Source organism: Egretta garzetta, unplaced genomic scaffold (genome assembly GCF_000687185.1).
Source record: "Egretta garzetta isolate BGI_Z169 unplaced genomic scaffold, ASM68718v1 scaffold103, whole genome shotgun sequence".
Classification (NCBI taxonomy): Eukaryota; Metazoa; Chordata; class Aves; order Pelecaniformes; family Ardeidae; genus Egretta; species Egretta garzetta.
In genome coordinates, this window is record NW_009259101.1 from 17,198 (window position 1) to 37,502 (window position 20,305).

A 20,305-nucleotide genomic window follows, 5' to 3' on the forward strand; every position below is an offset into this window, starting at 1 on the left:
GCCGCCGGTGCGCCCCGGTGCCCGTTCGCTTGGCGCTGGGAACTTCGGGGGGTTCGCTGGATTATGTCCCTGCTGAGCCGGTCTGCGGGGAGCTGAGCCAGGGGAGGAAGAATGCGGGTCTATTTAATGGTCTTCTGCCTTATTTGCTGCACCGCGAACGGGCAAGTAGTGTATTCCATCGCCGAGGGAACGGAGCGCGGAGCGTCTGTTGGGAACGTAGCGAAGGATTTAGGAATAGATGCAGCTACACTTTCGGCTCGGAAATTTCGCATGATCACCAGTTCAAGTAAGCAATATTTTAATATAAATGCAAGCACGGGGGCTTTGTCTGTTAACGAGCCCATAGACAGAGAGCAGCTTTGTGAATTAAAGTCTGCCTGTCTTCTGAATTATGAACTCGTGTTAGAAAACCCTCTAGAGCTTTATAGGATGGAATTTAAAGTCTTGGACATAAATGATAATTCCCCCAGCTTTCCCTTAAGTGAATATCATATAAATGTGCCTGAGTTCCTGGCACCTGGGGCACGGTTTACACTCCCCAATGCCCAAGATCTTGATGAAGGTACCAACAGTGTCCAGAATTACACTCTGAGCCCTGATGAGCATTTCCATTTGGAAATGCAGACACGCGGGGATGGGAGTGAATATCCCGAACTGGTGCTGAAGAAAGCCTTAGACAGGGAGCAGCAAGCCGCTCACAGACTTGTCCTTACAGCCAAAGATGGTGGGAATCCTCCAAAGTCCTGTGATGTCCCGGTCATTGTGACTGTGCTGGATACCAATGACAATGCACCAGAATTTGAGCACTCGGTCTACAGGGCGAGTATCTTGGAAAACTCCCCCAGTGGCACTTTGGTAGTGCAAGTGCACGCCACGGACTTGGATGAAGGTCCAAATGGAGAGGTCAGGTATTCTTTTAGCAATACTACTTCTGCTGATCTACAGCGAATGTTCTTAATCCACCCCCACACTGGGGAGGTGACAATCAGTGGCGTTTTAGCTGTTCAGAGACCTCTCCTCGAGATGCTGATTGAGGCAAGGGATAACGGGGCATTTGGCATGTCCAGCACAGCTAAGCTGCTGGTGGAAATCACTGATGTGAACAATCATGGCCCAGAGGTAACAATTACATCCCTTTCCAGTCCCGTTCCTGAGGATGCTGTTCCTGGCACAGTGATAGCTCTGTTGAGTATTACGGATAAGGACCCTGGGGAGAACGGGAAAGTAACCTGCCAGATCCCTGATAATATTCCCTTCCAGTTAAAGCCTTCCCTTGAAAACTACTACAGCCTGGTCACCAGTGGGCTTCTGGACCGAGAGCTGATCAGTGAGTATAACATCACAATTACTGCCATGGACTTGGGGTCTCCACCCATCACCACTCAGAAGACCATTTGGGTGCAGATTTCTGATGTGAATGATAACCCCCCTGTCTTCAGCGCTGATACATTTGATGTGTTTGTGGAGGAGAACAATCCACTTGGTGCTTTTCTCTACCAGGTCTCAGCATCTGACCCTGATATAGGGGAGAACGGACGGGTGTCTTACATGCTCAGGAATTCCACAGTTGCGGGCAGTGCCCTGGCCAACCTTTTGTCTGTGAGCTTGGCCAACGGGAGCATCTATGCAAAATGTGCCTTTGACTTTGAGCAGCTTAGGAGCTTCTATTTCCAAGTGGAAGCCAAGGATAATGGGTCACCAGCCTTGAGTGCTGCCATAACTGTGAATGTTTACATCTCAGACCAGAATGACAATGCCCCAGCCATCCTGTATCCCACCAGCCAGAATGGCTCAATAGCTGTGGAAATTGTGCCCCGCCTGGCTGATGAGGACTACCTGGTGACCAAAGTAGTGGCAGATGATGAGGACAACGCGCAGAATGCCTGGCTCTCCTATCACCTGGCCCATTCCTCTGACTCCACCCTGTTCCACTTGGCACCGCACTCTGGTGAGCTGCGCACCACACGCTCCATGCGCTCCACTGACTTCCTCAAGCACAAGGTGGTTGTGGTGGTGCGGGACCATGGGGATCCGCCACTCTCCTCTACTGTGACGGTGGGCATCCTGCTGGCTGACACCCTGCCTCAGGCACTGCCAGACTTTGATGACAGTGGGGAGCCACCACCACTGCTCAGCGCTACAAACATCTACTTGATCGCTTCCCTTGCCTGCGTTTCCTGCATCTTTGCAGCATTCCTCCTCTTTCTTGCCATTGCGCGGCTGTGCCGCTGCCGGACTTGCTGCTGCAGTGGCTGCTGCTGCCCAGCTGATGAGTATGAAAAGTATCGCTACAGTGTGCACATGCTTCCCAGCTCCCACCTCCCACCAGACATGCTGGAGGTCACCGGTGTGGGTAAACTGACTCATACCTACTTGTACAGGGCATCTGTAGGTCTTGGGCCTAGTAACAGCAGCATCCCAAACGGTGATGCTGGGAATGTTCCCGGCAGCTCAAGGTTACAAGTGCCAGGACCCTGCATCCAAGTGCAGCAGGTCCAAAGCGATCGGTTGAGTGCTGTCCTCGTGGTAAGTACTTCTTGCTTTCACTTTTTTTTTTTTTTTCCCAAGCACATGGCCTTGCATCTGTCCTGGGTTGCTGTCAGTGCGGAAGAAGGTACTGAGGGTATTTGCAGGAGAGCAGGTGTCATTTCATGGCACCTGGAGGAAACTTCAGTTCCTTTTATATCTTCCCTAAAGCCAAGATCTCTTTGGGTGAAACATGGTCGTGGGATGACAAAAGTGATCTTTTTTTTTTTTTTTCTTACAAATATTTAGGACCTTCAGACATAACTGAAGGTAAAGCAGATATAAGTGAAAATTCAATAACTTGCAAGCCAAACCACTGCCTTTGGATAGCTAACTAGGGGCATGATAAGAGTCCATGGGTGGTTCTAATTTACACTGGGTGGTTCTAATATACACTGCATGGAGCCCTTGATTTTTTTTTTTTAAATTATTTTTTATTTCCCCTTGCCTCAGTTCCTGAGATATTTTTGTTGAGGGGTGAGTAGTTTGCTGAGCCAAGCTGCTGGTTTACGATGCCCAAGGTAAGCCTATGGTAGAGTAGCAGAACTTCAATACCCAGCACCTCCTTAGGAAATGTAATTTGTGTTGCTCATCTCTCTTTCCAAGCAATCCATAGGTTTTGTGAATCTAAAAGAATTCTCTTCTGAGCCTCTGACCAAGCTGGCTTCTTCTCAGTAGTGATATGGGTGACTTTGCAGGAGAAAATATCTTGCTTTGATCACAGTTTAGGGCTACAAGGTGGGATGGGTCTGCAGGTCTGATCTGCTGGCTGTTGCTGTGTCACTTGTCCAAGATTCAGTTTTCTTATGCGCCAAATAACACTGGTTTGCATTTTTAATAGTCGCCTTTCTAGTTTTGTGATGTTTTGCCTGAAGACTGTCAAATTTCCTCAGTATGCGTGACGGTAACTTAATCACCGTTGGCTCTGTCCAGGCCAGTACTCTGTGGTGAGAGCTATCCCAGGTGTTTCCAAGGCAATAATAAGGATCCGTGTTAAGACAGACGTGGTATAATCCTGCAGTTGTTTTTATCCTAATTTATGGTGATTAGAGGTTGTCCTAAGCCTGTAACCATTAGGTTTGTTTTAATTTTTGAAATTGTTATTGTACCTTTAAATCCATATAAATGGCCAGCCCCTTTTCGACCCCTGCTGCAAGGGTAGCTTTGGCAGCTGCTTTGGACAATCCAGTATGTACCCAGCAGTACTTCCATTAGAACTCCTGAATTAGGGATTTTAGTGTCTTGAACTCTTGAAGTAGTGATTTTTAGTAAATTTTCCCTTGTTCTAGAAAAGATTCATGATTTGCTCTTAACGATGCAATTAGTTTATCAAGCCTTCTCTTATTTGTCTGTTGGCAAGGTGAAATTGGTTTGTGGTTTGGTTTTTTTTTTTTTCCTCCTGTCAGTCTTTTGTGAACCTCTTTTTCACATAAATCTTACTGACAATGAAGGATCTTTTCTCAAATATTTGCTATTTCGTTTACTCGTGATGCTTTACATCACATTTAATCAAAGGCATGATCAGTTTTGAGTTCTGTTCTCTGCGGTGGCAGGGGGGGGCATGTCGTGGGTCTCTCAGTATGCAAGGGGGGGTTGGAATAAGTAAATAATAAGAATAATACTAATAGCAGTAAAGAAGAATTTGTTTGTAATGCATTGCTGTGCTTTGGGAATATCATTGATTATTCTGAGGATCTGAAAAAAAAAAAAAAAGGCTGAGTTAGAACCTTTGTAAGGGGGAGTTAAAAACCTTTTTGGCAATCTCTGAACTCAGAAGGTGCCTGCAATAACCTGATCGTGTCCTGGGGGCACATCCTTCTCTGGAAAATCCTTCATGATTGCAAAATTTCTATAACAAAGCTGATATAAAAAACCCCGGCGCAACTAATTCCTGTGTTCCTGTTGAGCAATATCTTGAAACTCAGGTTATCCACACATTAATGGCATGAATAACAGTAGAAATGCAAAAGTATTCGTGACCTCTGCGATGAGCACACCCCAAACGTGTCTCATTACAGCTCACTGTGTTCCAGTCATTCAGGTCAATTTTAAAATTTGAAATAGGAGACACCTTTTTAGGAGCTTTTGATAGTGGGCAAAATAAATCTGAGGTGTCACCCTTGACAGTTTTATTTTCTCAGTTCCTAATCTGCAGAAATGGGTAACCGTAGATGTGAACTCCGGGGCAAGGCCAAAGGCTGGGCGTTAATCGAGCTGAAGCGGGGGGAACACAAGCAGAGACTGGGGAAACTTCTCTACCCTTAGAAACACAAGGATGCCAGTGGTTATTAATTTGGCGCTGATGATTCCAGTGGCTTGTATGCTGGAGAATGCACTACACTGTATAGACATGCATATATGTGTATATACACAATTTACCTTTTTCTTACAAAACTTGCAAGTCATTAAAATGGCATTTGTGTTCAGGTCCTCAAGAGTGGGCAGAAGCTGCAGCTTCTGTGCTTCCATTTCTGCGCATGCTTTAGATTCACCAAGATTTAGAATAAAGTGTAATTACATTAGAGGTGCTTGGAAAGTAGTTTCCAGTCATCTGAGGTGGGAAAGGGATCTGTCACTCGTTCTTGGAAACTATTCCTTAGCCCAAATCCCTGTGGACTTAAATATGACTTTTATGCACAATGATCACAGTCACTTTATTACTGAGGAATATTTTTACTCCTTTTATATTAAAATGAGAGGATTATAATTGCTCAGTGTTTACCAATAGAAATTTCAGTAAAAAATAAAATTTAAGTTTGGGTGTTGACTAAATTTTGTCTTTAAGTGCTTTTGGACTAACCCATTTGGAGGTGAAAAAATAAACCTATGTGACCCTTTGAACTTCTGAGGAGGGATCATTGTGTTGCTCCCTAAGAATATGAATGTAACAAAAAGAAAGCATCAAATATTTGAAAGGCCATGGGAGCAACTCCGTAGTTGTAATTCAAGGCACCAGAAACTACTCCAAAATTGTAATTTTAGCAGAACTTAAATATCCTTGATTATTTTATTTTTTTAATTGGGGGTGGTGGTGTTACAGTTTTTAGTGTGTGGAAGACAGAAAAAAAAGTCTACTTATACAAAAAGTTAATTGAAGTTCCAGAAGTTAAATGTACTTTCAAAATTTAGGTAAACTTCTTTATTCTTGGTCTTGATGTGCTTGATAGGCTTGAATGATTTTTACATAGGCAGACACATGGGACCCTTTTGTGCTTTTACATCTTCTATTTAGGTTAGAGCTAAAAATAGAGCTATGGACGGCCATCACAGCAGTACAGTAAACTGTAATCGTGTCTCGGGGTCTTGCTGAGTCTTTCTGTGCGGTAGCACGAGCAAAAAGTGCGTTGCACTGCCTTGCTGCTGTGCTGTGTTAGAGACAAAGGCACTAGTGGGATCGCCGAAGTAAGCGGCAGTTCACTGCGTGTTTCTGGGGTCGTGATGGGACCGTGGGTTGCTACAGTTCCTTTGTTTGCTTGTGTGGTCCATTGTGCTAGGCAAAAGGCCTGGAAGGTATTTCTACATTCAGAGTGTAGTGACCTCTCTGTGACCTGACATTCACTATTTAGGTTACATCCAAAAATAGATGCAAGCCTAGCAATGGAGACTATTTCTTGCTGAACTGTAGTAGGAGTGGAATCATTTTATGCATTTCCAGTGAAAAAACATGGATGCACTTACACTGAGACGGTGGCAGGCAACCTAGGCTCAACTGCTGCAGGCTAAGCACCAGTGGCTTACTCGCACGAGTAAAGACCAGCCATGTGAGCAAGCCCGCCCTGCATCTCGTTCTGATGAGAGCATGCCCCATAACATATCCAAATATAAGGATGAAGCACCTTCCCAATTTTTTCTTCCTGTGCTGATAATAACCTGCCTAGAACCAGCAGTCTTATGCCCACATTGTAAGAATTCAGCTGTGCAGGCAGATTTCTTGGCTACAGAAGTTACTCTTGGGGTCAGGCCAAGAAAATCCTAGAAAGAGGGATGATCAAAGAAAATTCAGCAAGGGAAACTGCTGTAGATTTTCCTCTTTCTGACCACTCCAATTACCTTTTGCAAAGGATGCAGCTCCCGTGTTCAACAAAAGAACGCCGTGTCCAGGAAAGGCTGCAAATGCCTGGGCTGAAACTTTGCTTGTCTGACGCCTGCCCTGGATTATTATTTTTAGAAGCAGTGGAAGGGAGAGCAACAGAAGGGGTAGCCTGAGGGGATGTGGAGAGTAGTGTGACTGTATCTGGAGATGCATAAGGCAAAGGCAATGATGGGCAGGGAAGGATGAGGTTGGATGGTGACCTGGGCTGAGGGAGGGCAGATGCGAGTAGTAATTCTTGCATGAAAGCACAGAATAAGAAAACACAATTTGGATCAAGTCCAGTCCTTTCCTATATCAGCCTCCGTTTAATCTTAATTCTTCAAATTCAGAGATTTAAATTTTAATTGTAAAAATACTAATTTTAATTGCAAAATTCGCTAGGTTGTGCCCATTATGCCTATTGGAAAGTTGTCTCTCTAAGGCTTTGGAATCCTGTCTTGACATCCCGTCAACAGTTATTTGCTGTGGATTTGTAGACCTTGGGTCTTGTGCCAGCAATGTCCTTTCAGTGTAAGCAGTTCTTTTCCCTCTTTGGGGCTTGCTTTCTTCACAGTTTAGAGAGCGACCACATCTTTTCTTAGGATTTGTTTGACTAAGCTAAGTCAAACAAGTCAACCTCTTCCAGTCTTTTTTCTAAGGTCACCTCTGCACTTGTCTGATCACGCTAATGTCCATTCTCTGTGTCTGTTCTGCCTTTGTGGGTATATATTTACTGCAAATACGTGACCAGAAACGTATATAATATTTCAGACAAAGGGCCTCCTACACAGGTGAACCTGCTTTAGCAGGAGGGTTGGACTAGGTGATCTCCTGTGGTCCCTTCCAGCCCTTGCCATTCTGTGATTCTGTGATACGTAGCGATAGGAATACGTCCCTGTCCAGGGGATAGGGAATACATCACCTGATGCATCTTGGGATGGCAGTTACCTTCTCCATAGTTGTACTATGTTGATTGATCAGTTGGGTAAGTATTATTGCAGAACTTCTTTGGGGTAGAGGTGGATGGGGGAAGGTTGGTTCCCAAGGTAGTGGTTGTTCTGCCTGCCTTCATCCATCTAAATGCTTGATGTTTGAACCTCAGCTGTTTAAAAAGTCATAGCCACCTGCTGAGAGCAACTCATCCTGTTAGTCTTAAACATAAGAGTTTAGACATAGTCTGGACATAGAGCTGAGACCAGATGCACAACTTTTAATTGACTGAAAGTACTTGATGTAAGTAGTACCTTATGGGAGCCTGCACTTCATGTTATTCGGTGTCATCCATTTCTGTGAGAGATGTCAAGTTATTCCTGCAGTCAGTGAGGCCATATCATTGTTTTCCTCAGCTGTTGTTAGAGTAGCCCAACCTCTCGTGTCATTGGTAAACTTTTCGGCGTCACGCTATATTGAATGTTTTACTGAAAGCAGAATAGATGAGATGAGTTTCAGTTTGTGTTTTCTTTCAAGGGAACTGAAGGCCAGTCTAGCAAATAGTTGTGCTTGATAAATCCATGAGAATTTCTCTTTCTTTTCAGTTTACCTTCATTTGTCATTTATTCCTTTCTCCAAATTTTACCCAGACAGGCAGGCTAGCGGGCTTGCGGTCACATTGGCTGGATTTTACCATTCTAAATTATTGGCACTGCAGTTGCTTTCCTCCAATCTGATCCTTCTGCTCCAGAATTGACAGGTTTATCTTAACAACCCCCCCCAAAACCCCAAACCAAACCAAACCCTCCTCAGTCCTACACTTCCATTTGTCAGTTCTTTGAGAAATCTGTGATGGAAATCAGGGACTGGGGATCTGAGGATGCTGCATTTTACTTCTGCCTTGGTGACAGCAATTTCCGTTCCCCCAGAGTAATTTGTCCCATAGTCAGCATCACACTCAGGATATTGAAAATAGACGAAAATGCAGATTTATTATTATAAGATGGGATGGTGTCTCAAGGGGACGATTAGTCCATGTATGGAAAGTTTTTGTACTATTGGTGTGTGCATCTCTGTATGCTGTCGGAGAGAGGCTGCCGGGCTTTTAGTGTGGCCTGGTATAACAGGACTTATATTTTTGGGATTACGGTTCGCTTGGTTCAGTGCAAGGAAAGGAATTCTGCTGAGAGCGTGACTTGCTGAGGACTGTTTGAAGTCACAGTTAATCAAAAGAACAGCAACAAAATCCAACCCCAGAACGGAAAAGGGAGGCAAGCAGGCAAATGGGAATTAAGATATTCAGTTGAGATTTGTAAGGCAAAGACAAGGACAGGGCAATAGCCCAAAGATTTGATGCTATCAAAGCCATTTGGAGAATAACAGCAAATTTGACAAATACAACTGGAAATTAAATATTAGAGAAAGAAAGTACATTAAGAAATAAAGAAAATGTTTGTACTCTCTAGTCTTTGACCAGTCTCTCTGAGGAAAACAAAGACATTCTTTCTTCTCCAAAGGAATGGGTTTTATATTTTGATCTGTTATTTCTCCCATCTCCCCCTGGGCTTGTTCCAGCCCAATGGATCTTTCCTCCATGACACATTTAGTCGCTTTTAATTTCCTTCTTGTTCTGCAAAACAAAAGTCAAACACCTCTGCATTATCCATCTGCAAAATCAAAGTTTATGACGTTCACTCATGAAACCTAAGGCTGTTGGGCTCTTCATCTTTTGAACTGCATAGCTGTTTCCTATGTGTCTTGGGAGTGTATTCTTTACAATGAGGATGGTGAAACACTGGCACAGGTTGCCCAGAGAGGTGGTGGAGGTCCCATCCCTGGAAGCATTCCAGGCCAGGTTGGACGGGGCTGTGAGCAACCTGATGTGGTTAAAGGTGTCCCTGCTCCTGCAGGGGGGTTGGGCTGGGTGACCTCTAGGGGTCCCTTCCAACCCAAACTATCCTCTGATTCTATGATTCTGTGATGTATTTTAGGTAGCTATTAGGCTGTGCTTTCTAGCCAGTAGTTATATGGAGATTGGCGCAATATCGTTATGGTTAAAGCTGTTTTTGTTGCATGGTATTAAATTCACAGGGTTGTGATCAGACCTGTAGTAGTATTAAGACATTTCAATATAAGCCTGATTTCAGTCTTCTAACTTTGTAAGACTCCCCAAATCCCAGTACAAGAGAGATATGGAGCTACTGGAGAGAGTCCAGTGAAAGGCCTCTTAAGGTAACTAAGGAGAACATTTCACATGAGGAAAGGCTGAGAGAGCTGGGACTGTTTGGCCCAGAGAAGAGAAGGCTTGGGGGAGGTCTCATCATTGTATGTAAATATTTGAAGGGAGGGTGTAAAGACTGACCAAGCCGGGCTCTTTTCAGTGGTGCATAGTGAGAGGAGGAGAGGCAATGGACACAAACTCACATGGGAGGTTCTGTCTAAGTGAAAGGAATTTTTTATTTCTGGTTTTTTTTTTACTGTGAGGATGACGAGCACTGGCGCAGATTGCCCAGGGAGGCTGTGGAGTCTCTATCCTTGGAGGTATTCAAAAGCCATCAGGCCATGGTCCCAGACAGCCTCCTTTAGTTGGCCCTGCTTGAGTAGCGAGGTTGGACAAGAAGACCTCCAGAGGTGCCTTCCAACTTCAACCAGCCTGTGATTCTGTGTTGTCCTTAATGGAGGAGCATGCTAGGTGTGCCCTACCTTACAGATCCATGTGGTAGAGAAAAGGTGTGACTGCTGGGGTGCAAAGTGTATCCTGTAGGTTTCCACTGGATAAAATACTCTTGGGCAGTTCCTGGGGGAGAGGGTGGTGCTGGGCTACAAACGTGAGATAGGTGTTGCTAAAGTGTGGGTAAATGCTTGAGGACTGCAGAGATTTCTTTTTATTTAGACTTAACAAGTTTAAGCCTTTGATTTATCATAATTGAGATCATAATTAACTAAATTAAACAGGCCCTTTGAAAGATAAGGGATGTAGCAAAACCATTGGATTTTATGTTTGTGCCTGTGATATGGAGCAAGTGTGCTGGTCTGTAAAAAGCAATGTTCGTGGACATTTATTGCTCAGTAAAAATTAGTGCAGGGGAGGGGAGGAGAATGCGTTAATGTGACAAAAGTTTTCAGTAATTGGGTGCTCTGAGAGAGGATGATCTGTCTGTAGGATCGGTGGTGCTAAGGAATTTCTGTCTGAAACGTCGCACTCCATAGACTTCGATGAGCATCAGTTTTTGTTTGCATGTACTTTGGGGAATCCTTTTTTTTTTTGACAGAAAAGGACGAAAAGAATGCCCTAACCCTCAATTACGCTTGCTCAGGGAGACCTTTTCTGTGTTTTTCACTTGTCTTAAGATACCAAAGATACCAAGAACTCAAACATCGGGCATTTGATTGGGCCTAAAAGAACTGCAGAATTTGGGGAACTTAGTTTAGTAGGAAATGGGAAATTTATGAGTACTCATAAATGCCAGTAAAATCTCTGCTTGGTGATTGATGAGTGGAATGTTCAGTGACCAAACCCTGTGAAGGGCTGTGGATCTTGCAAAGAGCACAAGAATGCTGAAGGTGCTGAAACAGGGCTACTCAATATTTTATGTTGTAAACTCAGTGACCCCTGCAACAGTGCAGGCTGAGTTCGTGTTTGTTATTTAATGCTTTCAGATTTGTAGGTAGAATCCCATGTGTTTGCATTACCCATTCTTCCCATACCCCTCCCACTCCCAACCCCCAGAAAAGGAAAAAGAAAGTCTAGGCAAATTTACGCAAATAATCTTAATTCTGCACTATATGCTGGCCTGCTATTTGTCTCCGATAGGTTTCCATCATGTGAAAATTGGTAGTATATCAGGAATCATTGACATGTGATATTGTAAATGTATTTCCTTCTGTTGACTCAGTTTTCTTCTTTGTAGAATCCTAGTCTCACGGAGCATGGCCTACATAAATTCTGTTGTCTACGTATTTTCCTTCAAGTGAATCCTTCACTTGTTTGGCTTTGTTGTTGTGAGGGGTTTTTTGGGTTTTTGTGGGTGGTTTGGGTTTTTTTGGGGCAGTCATGGATACCCTAAAGATAATCGAACTCTAAAGCTTTTTTTTTTTTTTTTCCAATATAATATTGGTAGAAAGGAAATCTGGTGGAAAAAGAAAGTGATTTCTTCCTTCCAGTCAGAGGAAATATAACTGCAGCCTTGTCTCGCCTCTTTTGGGCTGATGAAGTCAAACCACCCTGGTGAATGACTTGTCTAATGTGAGTTGCCAGCTGGAATACCTTCAAAGGATTTGGGGTTGTTGGTTTAGGGCTGCTATTTGCACTTTCATCTATGTTTTAATTTTATCATATATTTGTCTAGGAATTAGAATTAGCAAGATCCTGTCTTCTCTTTTACAACACCATGCTTCTCTACAAGGCATTCAATCTCTTTAATGCATCTCACCTTATTTGAAACACTACAAGAAAAATTAACCTGAGTTAATGCAGAACATGGAAAGATGCCAGTCCAACCACGGCTGTAGAATACAAATCCACATTCTGTTACTCTTGATTCTGGGTAGATCATAGAGTCATAGAATGTTTTGGGTTGGAAGGGACCCCTAGAGGTTATCTAGTCCAACCCTCCTGCAGGGAGCAGGGACACTGCTAACTGGATCAGGTCGCTCACAGCCCCGTCCAACCTGGCCTTGGATGTTTCCAGGGATGGGGCCTCCACCACCTCTGGGAAACCCGTTCCAGTGTTTCACCACCCTCATTGTAAAGAATTTCTTCCCTAGATCCAGTCTAAACCTACCCTGTTTTAGTTTAAAACCATTACTCCTTGTCCTGGCACAGCTGGCCCTACTAAAAAGATTGTCCCCATCTTTCCTATGGACCCCTTTTAAGCCCTGAACGGCCACACTCAGCTCTGCCCGCAGCCTTCTCTTTTCCAGGCTGAACACCCCCCACTCTCCCAGCCTGTCCCTGTAGGAAAGGGGTTCCAGCCCTCGGATCATTTTAGTAGGCCCTCGGATCATTTTTGTGGCCCTCCTCTGGACCCGCTCCAACAGTTCCATGTCCTTCTTGTGCTGAGGGCTCCAGAGCTGGACGCAGTACTCCAGGTGAGGTCTCACCAGAGCAGAGTAGAGGGGCAGAATCCCCTCCCTCGACCTGCTGGCCATGCTTCTCTTAATGCAGCCCAGGGTACGGTTGGCCTTCTGGGCTGCCAACCTCTCCAGCTTGTCCGGGTCTCTTTGGATGAATTCCATCCTTCTGGTGTGTCAACTGCACCACTCAGCTTGGTGTCATCATTATTATTTTAGAGCTCCTAATCTAGTGAGGCCCTTTACCATTGCAATGCTGTGTCTCATGAAAAAGCTTTTCTTCACTCAAGCTGCTCAAGGAGGACCCAGATGGTTTTGGATTAAACCTGAATTGAACTATTGAGCCCAGGAGCTATAAGTCCCCACTGTATGAATTAATAGTTCGTCACCAAGAGGTTCTCTTTTGTGTTGTTTGTATTATCATCTAGGGTATGGGGCCAATGTTAATGTAGGTAAGTTAGGTACTTGGAAAACAGCCAATATTGGAGTTAAACTTGATTGGGAAAAAAACCCCAAACCAAACAAAAGCCACCACCACCACAAAACCACACACACCCCCACAAAACCAACAAAACCCCTCACCAAACACATGAGACAGGAATTAACAGCAGTTTTCCACTACCTAACAGGCATTACAGTGATGGGAAGAGAGGAAATGGTTACAGATTGCAGCAAGGGAAATTCTTGCTGGACACGAGGAAGAAATTCTTCCTTGTGAGAGTGTTGTAACCCAGGGATAGGACCCAGAGAAGTGTTGGAATCTCCATCCTTGGAAGTACTCACAGCTTGACTGGACAAAGGTCCTGAGCAACCTACTCTACCTGCCAGGTTAGCCCTCCTGCCTTTGAGTAGGGGTGGAAGCAGAGATCTCCTCAAGTCCTTTCCAACTTAATTTTTTTTCTGTGATTTGTTGAAATGTGGCAAAATGTGAACATTTTAAAGATGCTATAGCCTTTCCAAAAATGATGCTTTATTCCATTTTCAAAAGCTGTGCTGAGGTGTTCACAGAGGTTCTGAAACGACTGTGTATTTCCCAAGAGATGCTCAAATCCCACTGTGAAGGATCATGCCAAAACAGCTAAATTCCTTTCCTGTTGGATGCAGAGCTAGTGGCGTCCCCTGCCCTGGATCTTAATGCTGGGTTGTACCCGGCTGCAGCTACAGTGATGATCATACTCAAGAGCTTAGGAAGCTCTGCTTTGCCACAGAGGTGTGATATCAAAACCACACATACCGAGCTTTGGGGAAAGTTTTGGGATCTAAGCCTACTTTTGACTGCTGTCTTGAGTTCTCTTCCTAAAGAACCCTTTTCTGCAGTAGAATAGCTATTTTTCTTTTCCAGAAAGCATTTATGCTAATAGTTCAGCTCCCCCAGGAAGCCTAGATCTTACCTTTATCCTCAGCTACGTATAATCCCATGCACCAGTACAGAAACCCCATGGACCAGTACAGACTGGGGGCTAAGCTGCTGGAAAGCAGCTCTGCCGAGAGGGACCTGGGAGTCCTGGTGGATGACAAGCTGACCATGAGCCAGCAGGGTGCCCTTGTTGCCAAGAAGGCCAATGGTATCCTGGGGTGCATTAAGATGAGTGTGGCCAGCAGGGTGAGGGAGGTTCTCCTCCCCCTCTGCTCTGCCCAGTGAGACCCCATCTGGAGCATTGTGTCCAGTTCTGGACTCCCCAGTTCAAGAAGATGAGGAATTCCTAGAGTCCAGAGGAGGGCTACAAAGATGGTGAGGGGACTGCAGCATCTCTCCTACAAGGAAAGGCTGAGGGAGCTGGGCTTGTTCAGCCTGGAGAAGAGAAGGCTGAGAGGGGATCTCATCAACATGTACAAATATCTCAAGGGTGGGTGTCACAAGGATGGAGCCAGCCTCTTCTCAGTGGTGCCCAGCACAAACTGAAGCAGAAGAGGTTGCAGTTGAATGGGAGGAAGAACTTTTGTACTTTGAGTGTGCCCGAGCCCTGGCCCAGGCTGCCCAGGGGGGCTGTGGAGTCTCCTTCTCTGGAGATATTCAACCCCCGCCTGGACGCTGTCCTGTGCCCCCTGCTCTGGGTGAGCCTGCTTGAGCAAGGGGGGGTGGGACTAGATGATCTCCCAAGGTCCCTTCCAACCCCTGGGATTCTGGGATTCTGTGGATAACTGAGATATAATTGAGAAGATTTTGATTTTCTTCTCTCTCTCTCCCCTTATAAAATAGGAGTTCCTTAGATAAAACCAGCGCTATACACATCATGAGCCTGGTGGCAGAGTTGAAACAGCTGTTGGTTGCGTGCTCACAGGGTTCTAGGATAACTGTAAACAGGAGGAGAGAAGCTCTGTGGTCTAGTGTCCTGATTCAGTGGGAAGCTGTGGCAATGGCTTTACTGCAGCTGAATGTTTGTGGTGTGCTATGTAAGACTCTGTAGCTCAGATCGTACTCTACCTTCCAAATTTCTGCTCTTTCTGCTGTAAAATTCTCTATCTATATATGTATATAAGAATACTCTGTCTCGAACGTGTTGGTAACTCTAGCACCCAAATGAAGTTGGTGGGAAAGGGATTATAGAGCATCACTGCAGTCTGGTTTACTGTTTGATGAAAGCAGTGATGAATGTCACCTGGAAGCTGATTAAAGAAAACACCGGTTTTCATACATGATACATACTGAATAATTGAATCGTCTACATGCGGCCTGATTTGAAACCATACGTTACGTTAATGGGTTTTGCTTCTCCTGGGTGACACTTTGTGAACTGTTGAAAGCGGTGCTTCAGAGGCAGACAAATTAATGGGGGTAGGGATACCTGCCAGATTAGAAATACCAGTAAAATAAAAGAACAAGAGCGAAATGGAGCTTTTTTTTTTTTTCCCCTAGAGCATTTAGATTAAGTATCATGCTGATTTATTGTAAAGTTCAGTTTACTGGAAATCTTTGTTCTTCAAAATGAACCTGTGCCTACCTAGACCAAAGCCTGCACTGTATCATCGATACCAGCTGAGAGCTGTCTGTGGTGGTAGCAACTACACCAACCCTTCTAGACTGAGGTCCTGTAAGGAATTAAGTCCTGTAAGGAATTTTTAATTCCTTTTCCCTTCTGACAGATAGCAAGGAGGCTTTGGGAATAATTCCTAAATCTCTCAGAATATGAAATGGTAATGCATCCATACATTGCCTTTGTAATGCCCTTTCGAATGCTTACTTACCTATTTGCAATCAAGATTCTCAATTAATTTTATCAGCATTTATTCATTCACTGTACTACTGGCCACAAGATTGTTAAAAGCACAGAGTACACGTGGGGGAAAGAAAGAAACATTTGAAGACCTGCGAGCGTATTTCACCTCACTTCGCGGCCTCATTATCCCCCCTTCGCAGGGGGTTCTTGTCTGAGATTGCATTACCGTAAGACTCGGGGAGGAGTTTAACTTTTACCCTGGATCTAGTGTTCCAGATTAGGTAGCGTGCAGATTTCCAGGCCTACCATTGGTGCTACTCTGCCATTAGAGAAGGGAGCTGGTAATTTGTGTAACGAGCCAGCACTTACTTCTGCACTCGGAGGACTTGGGGAGCCTTGGATTCCATCTCACGACAGTCCAAAACATTGAAAAAGCCAAAGATGCCTTTAAACATCCCTACTCCCTCCTAGCTGATTCTGTAAGTCATGCTAGGACAGGAATAGCAGAAGAATGGAGTTACAATAGTTACGGGTTTGGTGTAGGTTTGCTTTTCCCTGCAAATGTTGCCATATTTTTTCTCATTTGTTAAAAAAAATACATCAGCTCTAAATAAATCACAGTCTTGGCATAAGCATTTTTCCTGTACACTCTGGAAAATCTCCATAACTTGTGGCCATTTAAAAGACATTAAAAATCACAAACAAATTTATCTTACATTATATTAATTACAGGTTTGGTGTGGGTTTGCTTTTCCCTGCAAATGTTGCCATATTTTTTCTCATTTGTTAAAAAAAATACATCAGCTCTAAATAAATCACAGTCTTGGCATAAGCATTTTTCCTGTACACTCTGGAAAATCTCCATAACTTGTGGCCATTTAAAAGACATTAAAAATCACAAACAAATTTATCTTACATTATATTATATTATATTTCATCTCTCTTTACCAAGGGCTTCTAGCCACAGAGGTGGCAGAGTTACCCGTTTTATCAGCCGTGGTGCCGTACAATCAGACTGCTCCAAGTACATTTTTGGCTTCTGCCAATGCTCAAGCCTGGTTTGCTTCCAGTAAAGCTGGGAGAATTTTATACATAAGTGTGTTGCCTGAAAGACACTTTTTAGTTACTATTGTAAGTAGCGTTGAGTCACTAAATACTGTGTGTTTTTAATATTAATTCTTCCCAAAGGAATGCTTTTCAAAATACTTTCAGAGAGAAACGGGGCAGTAGTCATCGCTCTATGTTGTAGCACCTTGTGTTCAAACTGAATTTGCCTCTCGTAGCAAAGCTGTATTGTTTATACGGGGGGTGTTTTGCTTAAACCAAAGGATGGTTAATGTGCCATCCAAGGAGAACTCTGCCGCCTCAGTAACAGATGGGAAGAAATTCAGCAGCATCAGCAACTTTCAAGTCAATTTTTTGTTTAATGAAAGCAATTGTAACTGGTTAGAGAATAGAATCATAGAATCGTTTAGGTTGGAAAAGACCTTTAAGATCATGAAGTCCAACCGTTATCTTGGAGCTATGGAATTCCGTATCTCCAGCTCTGTTCATTATTGAATGACTGAAAACCTTTCAGTGTTTCAGGCTGTGTTCATACCACTGCTTACTATAAAACTGGTCTGATGCTATTCCTTATAAACCCCTCAGGGTGGGGGCATGTATGAACAGGGATTGCCTGTTAGGCAAGTTCGACCGAACAGTTTGGTCCTTCCTCAGTCTGAGGGTAGTGAAAAATATTCTTTTTGTGTATAAGAAAACTTGTTTAATCTTTCCTTTAAAAGTCTTGCTGAAGAGTATTTTGGAAAGAGGGCTTGGTATTTGTTATGAAGCGGTCTTTGTGTCATGTTTGATAGCCATTAAGGTCTGCTAAGGTTGGCTGAGTTACAAGCTTTTGAGAAATTCTTGTTCACTGTACTTGGTAGATACTTGCAAGAGCTGGAAAGCTCGGTTCCCTCTGAGTCCTGCCAGCACAGAGCCCTGCTTTGGCCAAGAGCTGGCAGGACCTTCCTCTAATTGCAGTTGTATGATTGTGGCCCAGATCAAAGTTGGGGGTGGGGCTGGAGCTGAGAACAGGAAGACTGGGAGCAAAAAAACCCCTGACAATGCCCATCCAGGATGAGGGTGCAGGAAAGGGGAAGGTCCCTAATTTCAGTGCAGAAGGTGTAGAAATGCATTGCACAGGAGGAGACTAAGTGATCCCATAGGCAGAGCACTGAACTGGGTTGTGGGAGACAGAGAGGACCTGTTCTTGGTTCATCTGCATGGTCTTGACATGTCCTTCTGTCATGGTGAGTCATTTTCCCATTGTAAATTTATGTCAGTTGTGCTGACAGCTCCTTTGTGAAGTACTTTGAGATGTTCCAAAACGAAGCACCAAACACAAGCTAAGTGTTGGTGAATATCACGCGTTTCGGGGAAGTCGGATGAGAACTGGCAGGAGGAAGAGAGAAAGCTGGGAGGTAGCTTGGAGGTGCCAACAAAGAAACTGCTGAAGGGAGGAAAGAAAGATCTGGAACAGGTGGCACAAAAAGAAAAAAACTGGCACCTGAGAATCCAAATCCAATAGTTATGTTAAGAGTTTCATCAAGTCAAGAGTAGTATGTGTATCTGGAGAGCTGTTACATACATTGCCTTCTTATGGAGTGGAAGGAAGGAGACTTTATGAAAGTGTCATTGTCTGGCTGCAGTGGCTAACTCGAGAAGAAGGACCATTTATATGGACATCAGGGGAGAACATTATCAAGTGCCACATGGGAAACTATTAGAGAAGCCAGAGATGATGAACAGAGGAATAAAGAACTGACTTTAAATTCCAGAGAGTTGTACTAGAGGGGAAACTATCCAGCGGGACTTTTCTGAAGTAGACCCTTATGGAAGTTCACAACAAAAAATGTAAAAGTATGGTTTGTTCAATAGAGAAATGCAAAAGGTACCATTGCTGTAGAGGGAGGCTGGCTTGTCATAGAGAAAGGAGTACACAGGCTGGACGACTGACGTGAAATGTGGAAGGGTATGTGGAAGGAGAATGTCCACTCCTTTAAAGATACCTGATCAAAGGAACCGTAAACAAGAACATACAGAGACAAACCTGATGGGAGGTAGTGATAAGAACAAATCTGGTCAGTCACTCTAATTGGTAAGGATACGTGGAGCGTAAGAGTGTGGTTTTTCCAGAAAGGTTATGTGACTAAAGACTTTGCCAGATTGGGATGATAAGGAAAGGGTGGGAGGCAAACACAGGGAGACATAAAACCTGACCAATAAGCATAACAAAGACAGTAACAGAAACCAGTCTGGTCCCATTAACTGACAGGCTATCAAGAAACTGCAGGCAAACTGGGACTTTGCAGCTGATAAGGATGTAAACCTGAGGGCCTAGCATCAGTGGTTCGAGGGGCCATAGCCCTCTGGCTCTTGGTGGGTCCTACAGACTTTGTACCGGGAGTGTTGGCTACTGAGGGGACCAGCATGAGTGGACTGGGTACCAGTTACTATGGCCAGAGGGGGGCTGTAGGTGCCCCTGGTCTGTGGTGTCATCAGCTGGAGTGAGTGGGGGTCTCCGTGGCATCTAGTTGGGGTGGCAATGGTGTGTGTCCCAGAATCCAGCTTCCTGGGGGACTGGCATGAGTGAGGGTCTTAGCACCAATGGCTGGAGTGGGACAGCAGGTCACAGCCCGTGTGCCTGGTGCTGGCTGTTGGGAGGGCGAGTGCCCTGTATCTTCCCCAAATGGGTGTGGGGGGGGTTTGCAACAGAAAACTTCAAGCTGGACAGTACAGGGGGCCTTAGATCCGGGCAGGCAGGGGCTCGTAGTATCCAGGGGGACCCATGAGCGTTGGGTACTTATTGGACAAATGTGTGAGTGCTGCACGTTCGCAGCAAGCATCAAGCTGGACCAGCCAGAGAGCAGGGGACCTGTGGGGTGAATCAGAGGGCTGGGGGCTGGGCAGGGGTGCCAAGCAGCAGAGGGGCCATGCAGGTACTTAAGGGATCCATGAGCATGCGGTCCCAGAAAGTTGTGAATCCAGAGAGTGGAGAGTATGTGTGTGCTTTTACTAGTGAACTCCTGTCTCTGCCTGCTGAAGAGGAGAAGGGGACTTGGCTGTGCTTGTGTCTTACGTGAGTCACGTACGTGGGTGGTGTTGAAGGCAGCGCCTTGTCTGTGGCAGTCTGCGTGCCAGGCCGTGTCAGCGTCGTAAAAGCTTGTGCCTCTGGGGTACGTGCTCAGCTTTGCTACTGGTTGAACCTGCAAATGGGAAAGCAGCAGCTGCGTCTCTCAGATGGGGCAGAGACCCCGTTTCTCAGGGCATTGGGCTGGGTTCCAGCAGCCAAGCAGGCAGAGGTCTTGATATCCCTTAAAACAATGCAATAAAATTTTGGGATAGAATTCAAACAGTTTAATACAAGTGGGGTTTCATGAATGTGGCTGAGGGGGAAAACACATGGATTACATCATGACTCATAAGCTCCCCAGAAGATGTCTCCATCAGTAAGAAAATGTATCGATGATGCCTTAATTGAGGTACCTGTAGTGGTTCGGGGGGG

The 20,305-nt window shown here is 44.7% G+C and overlaps 2 protein-coding genes across 2 annotated transcripts in view; both read left to right on the forward strand.

Moving 5' to 3' along the window:
• The first annotated feature begins 62 nt into the window (after positions 1 to 62).
• On the forward strand, positions 63 to 3,477 carry LOC118451918 (protocadherin alpha-C1-like). The gene is made up of 2 exons (XM_035890766.1): positions 63 to 2,526; positions 3,460 to 3,477. Exons 1-2 carry the CDS (start codon positions 112 to 114, stop codon positions 3,475 to 3,477), a joined length of 2,433 nt encoding a protein of 810 aa, XP_035746659.1. The 5' UTR covers positions 63 to 111.
• A 610-nt stretch (positions 3,478 to 4,087) lies between these two features.
• PCDHAC2 (protocadherin alpha subfamily C, 2) overlaps positions 4,088 to 20,305 on the forward strand; it is an 83,964-nt gene continuing 67,746 nt past the window's right edge. The window contains exon 1 of the mRNA XM_009635219.2: positions 4,088 to 4,104. Coding sequence (XP_009633514.2) covers positions 4,088 to 4,104 — 17 coding nt within the window. The remainder of the gene's footprint in view (positions 4,105 to 20,305) is intronic.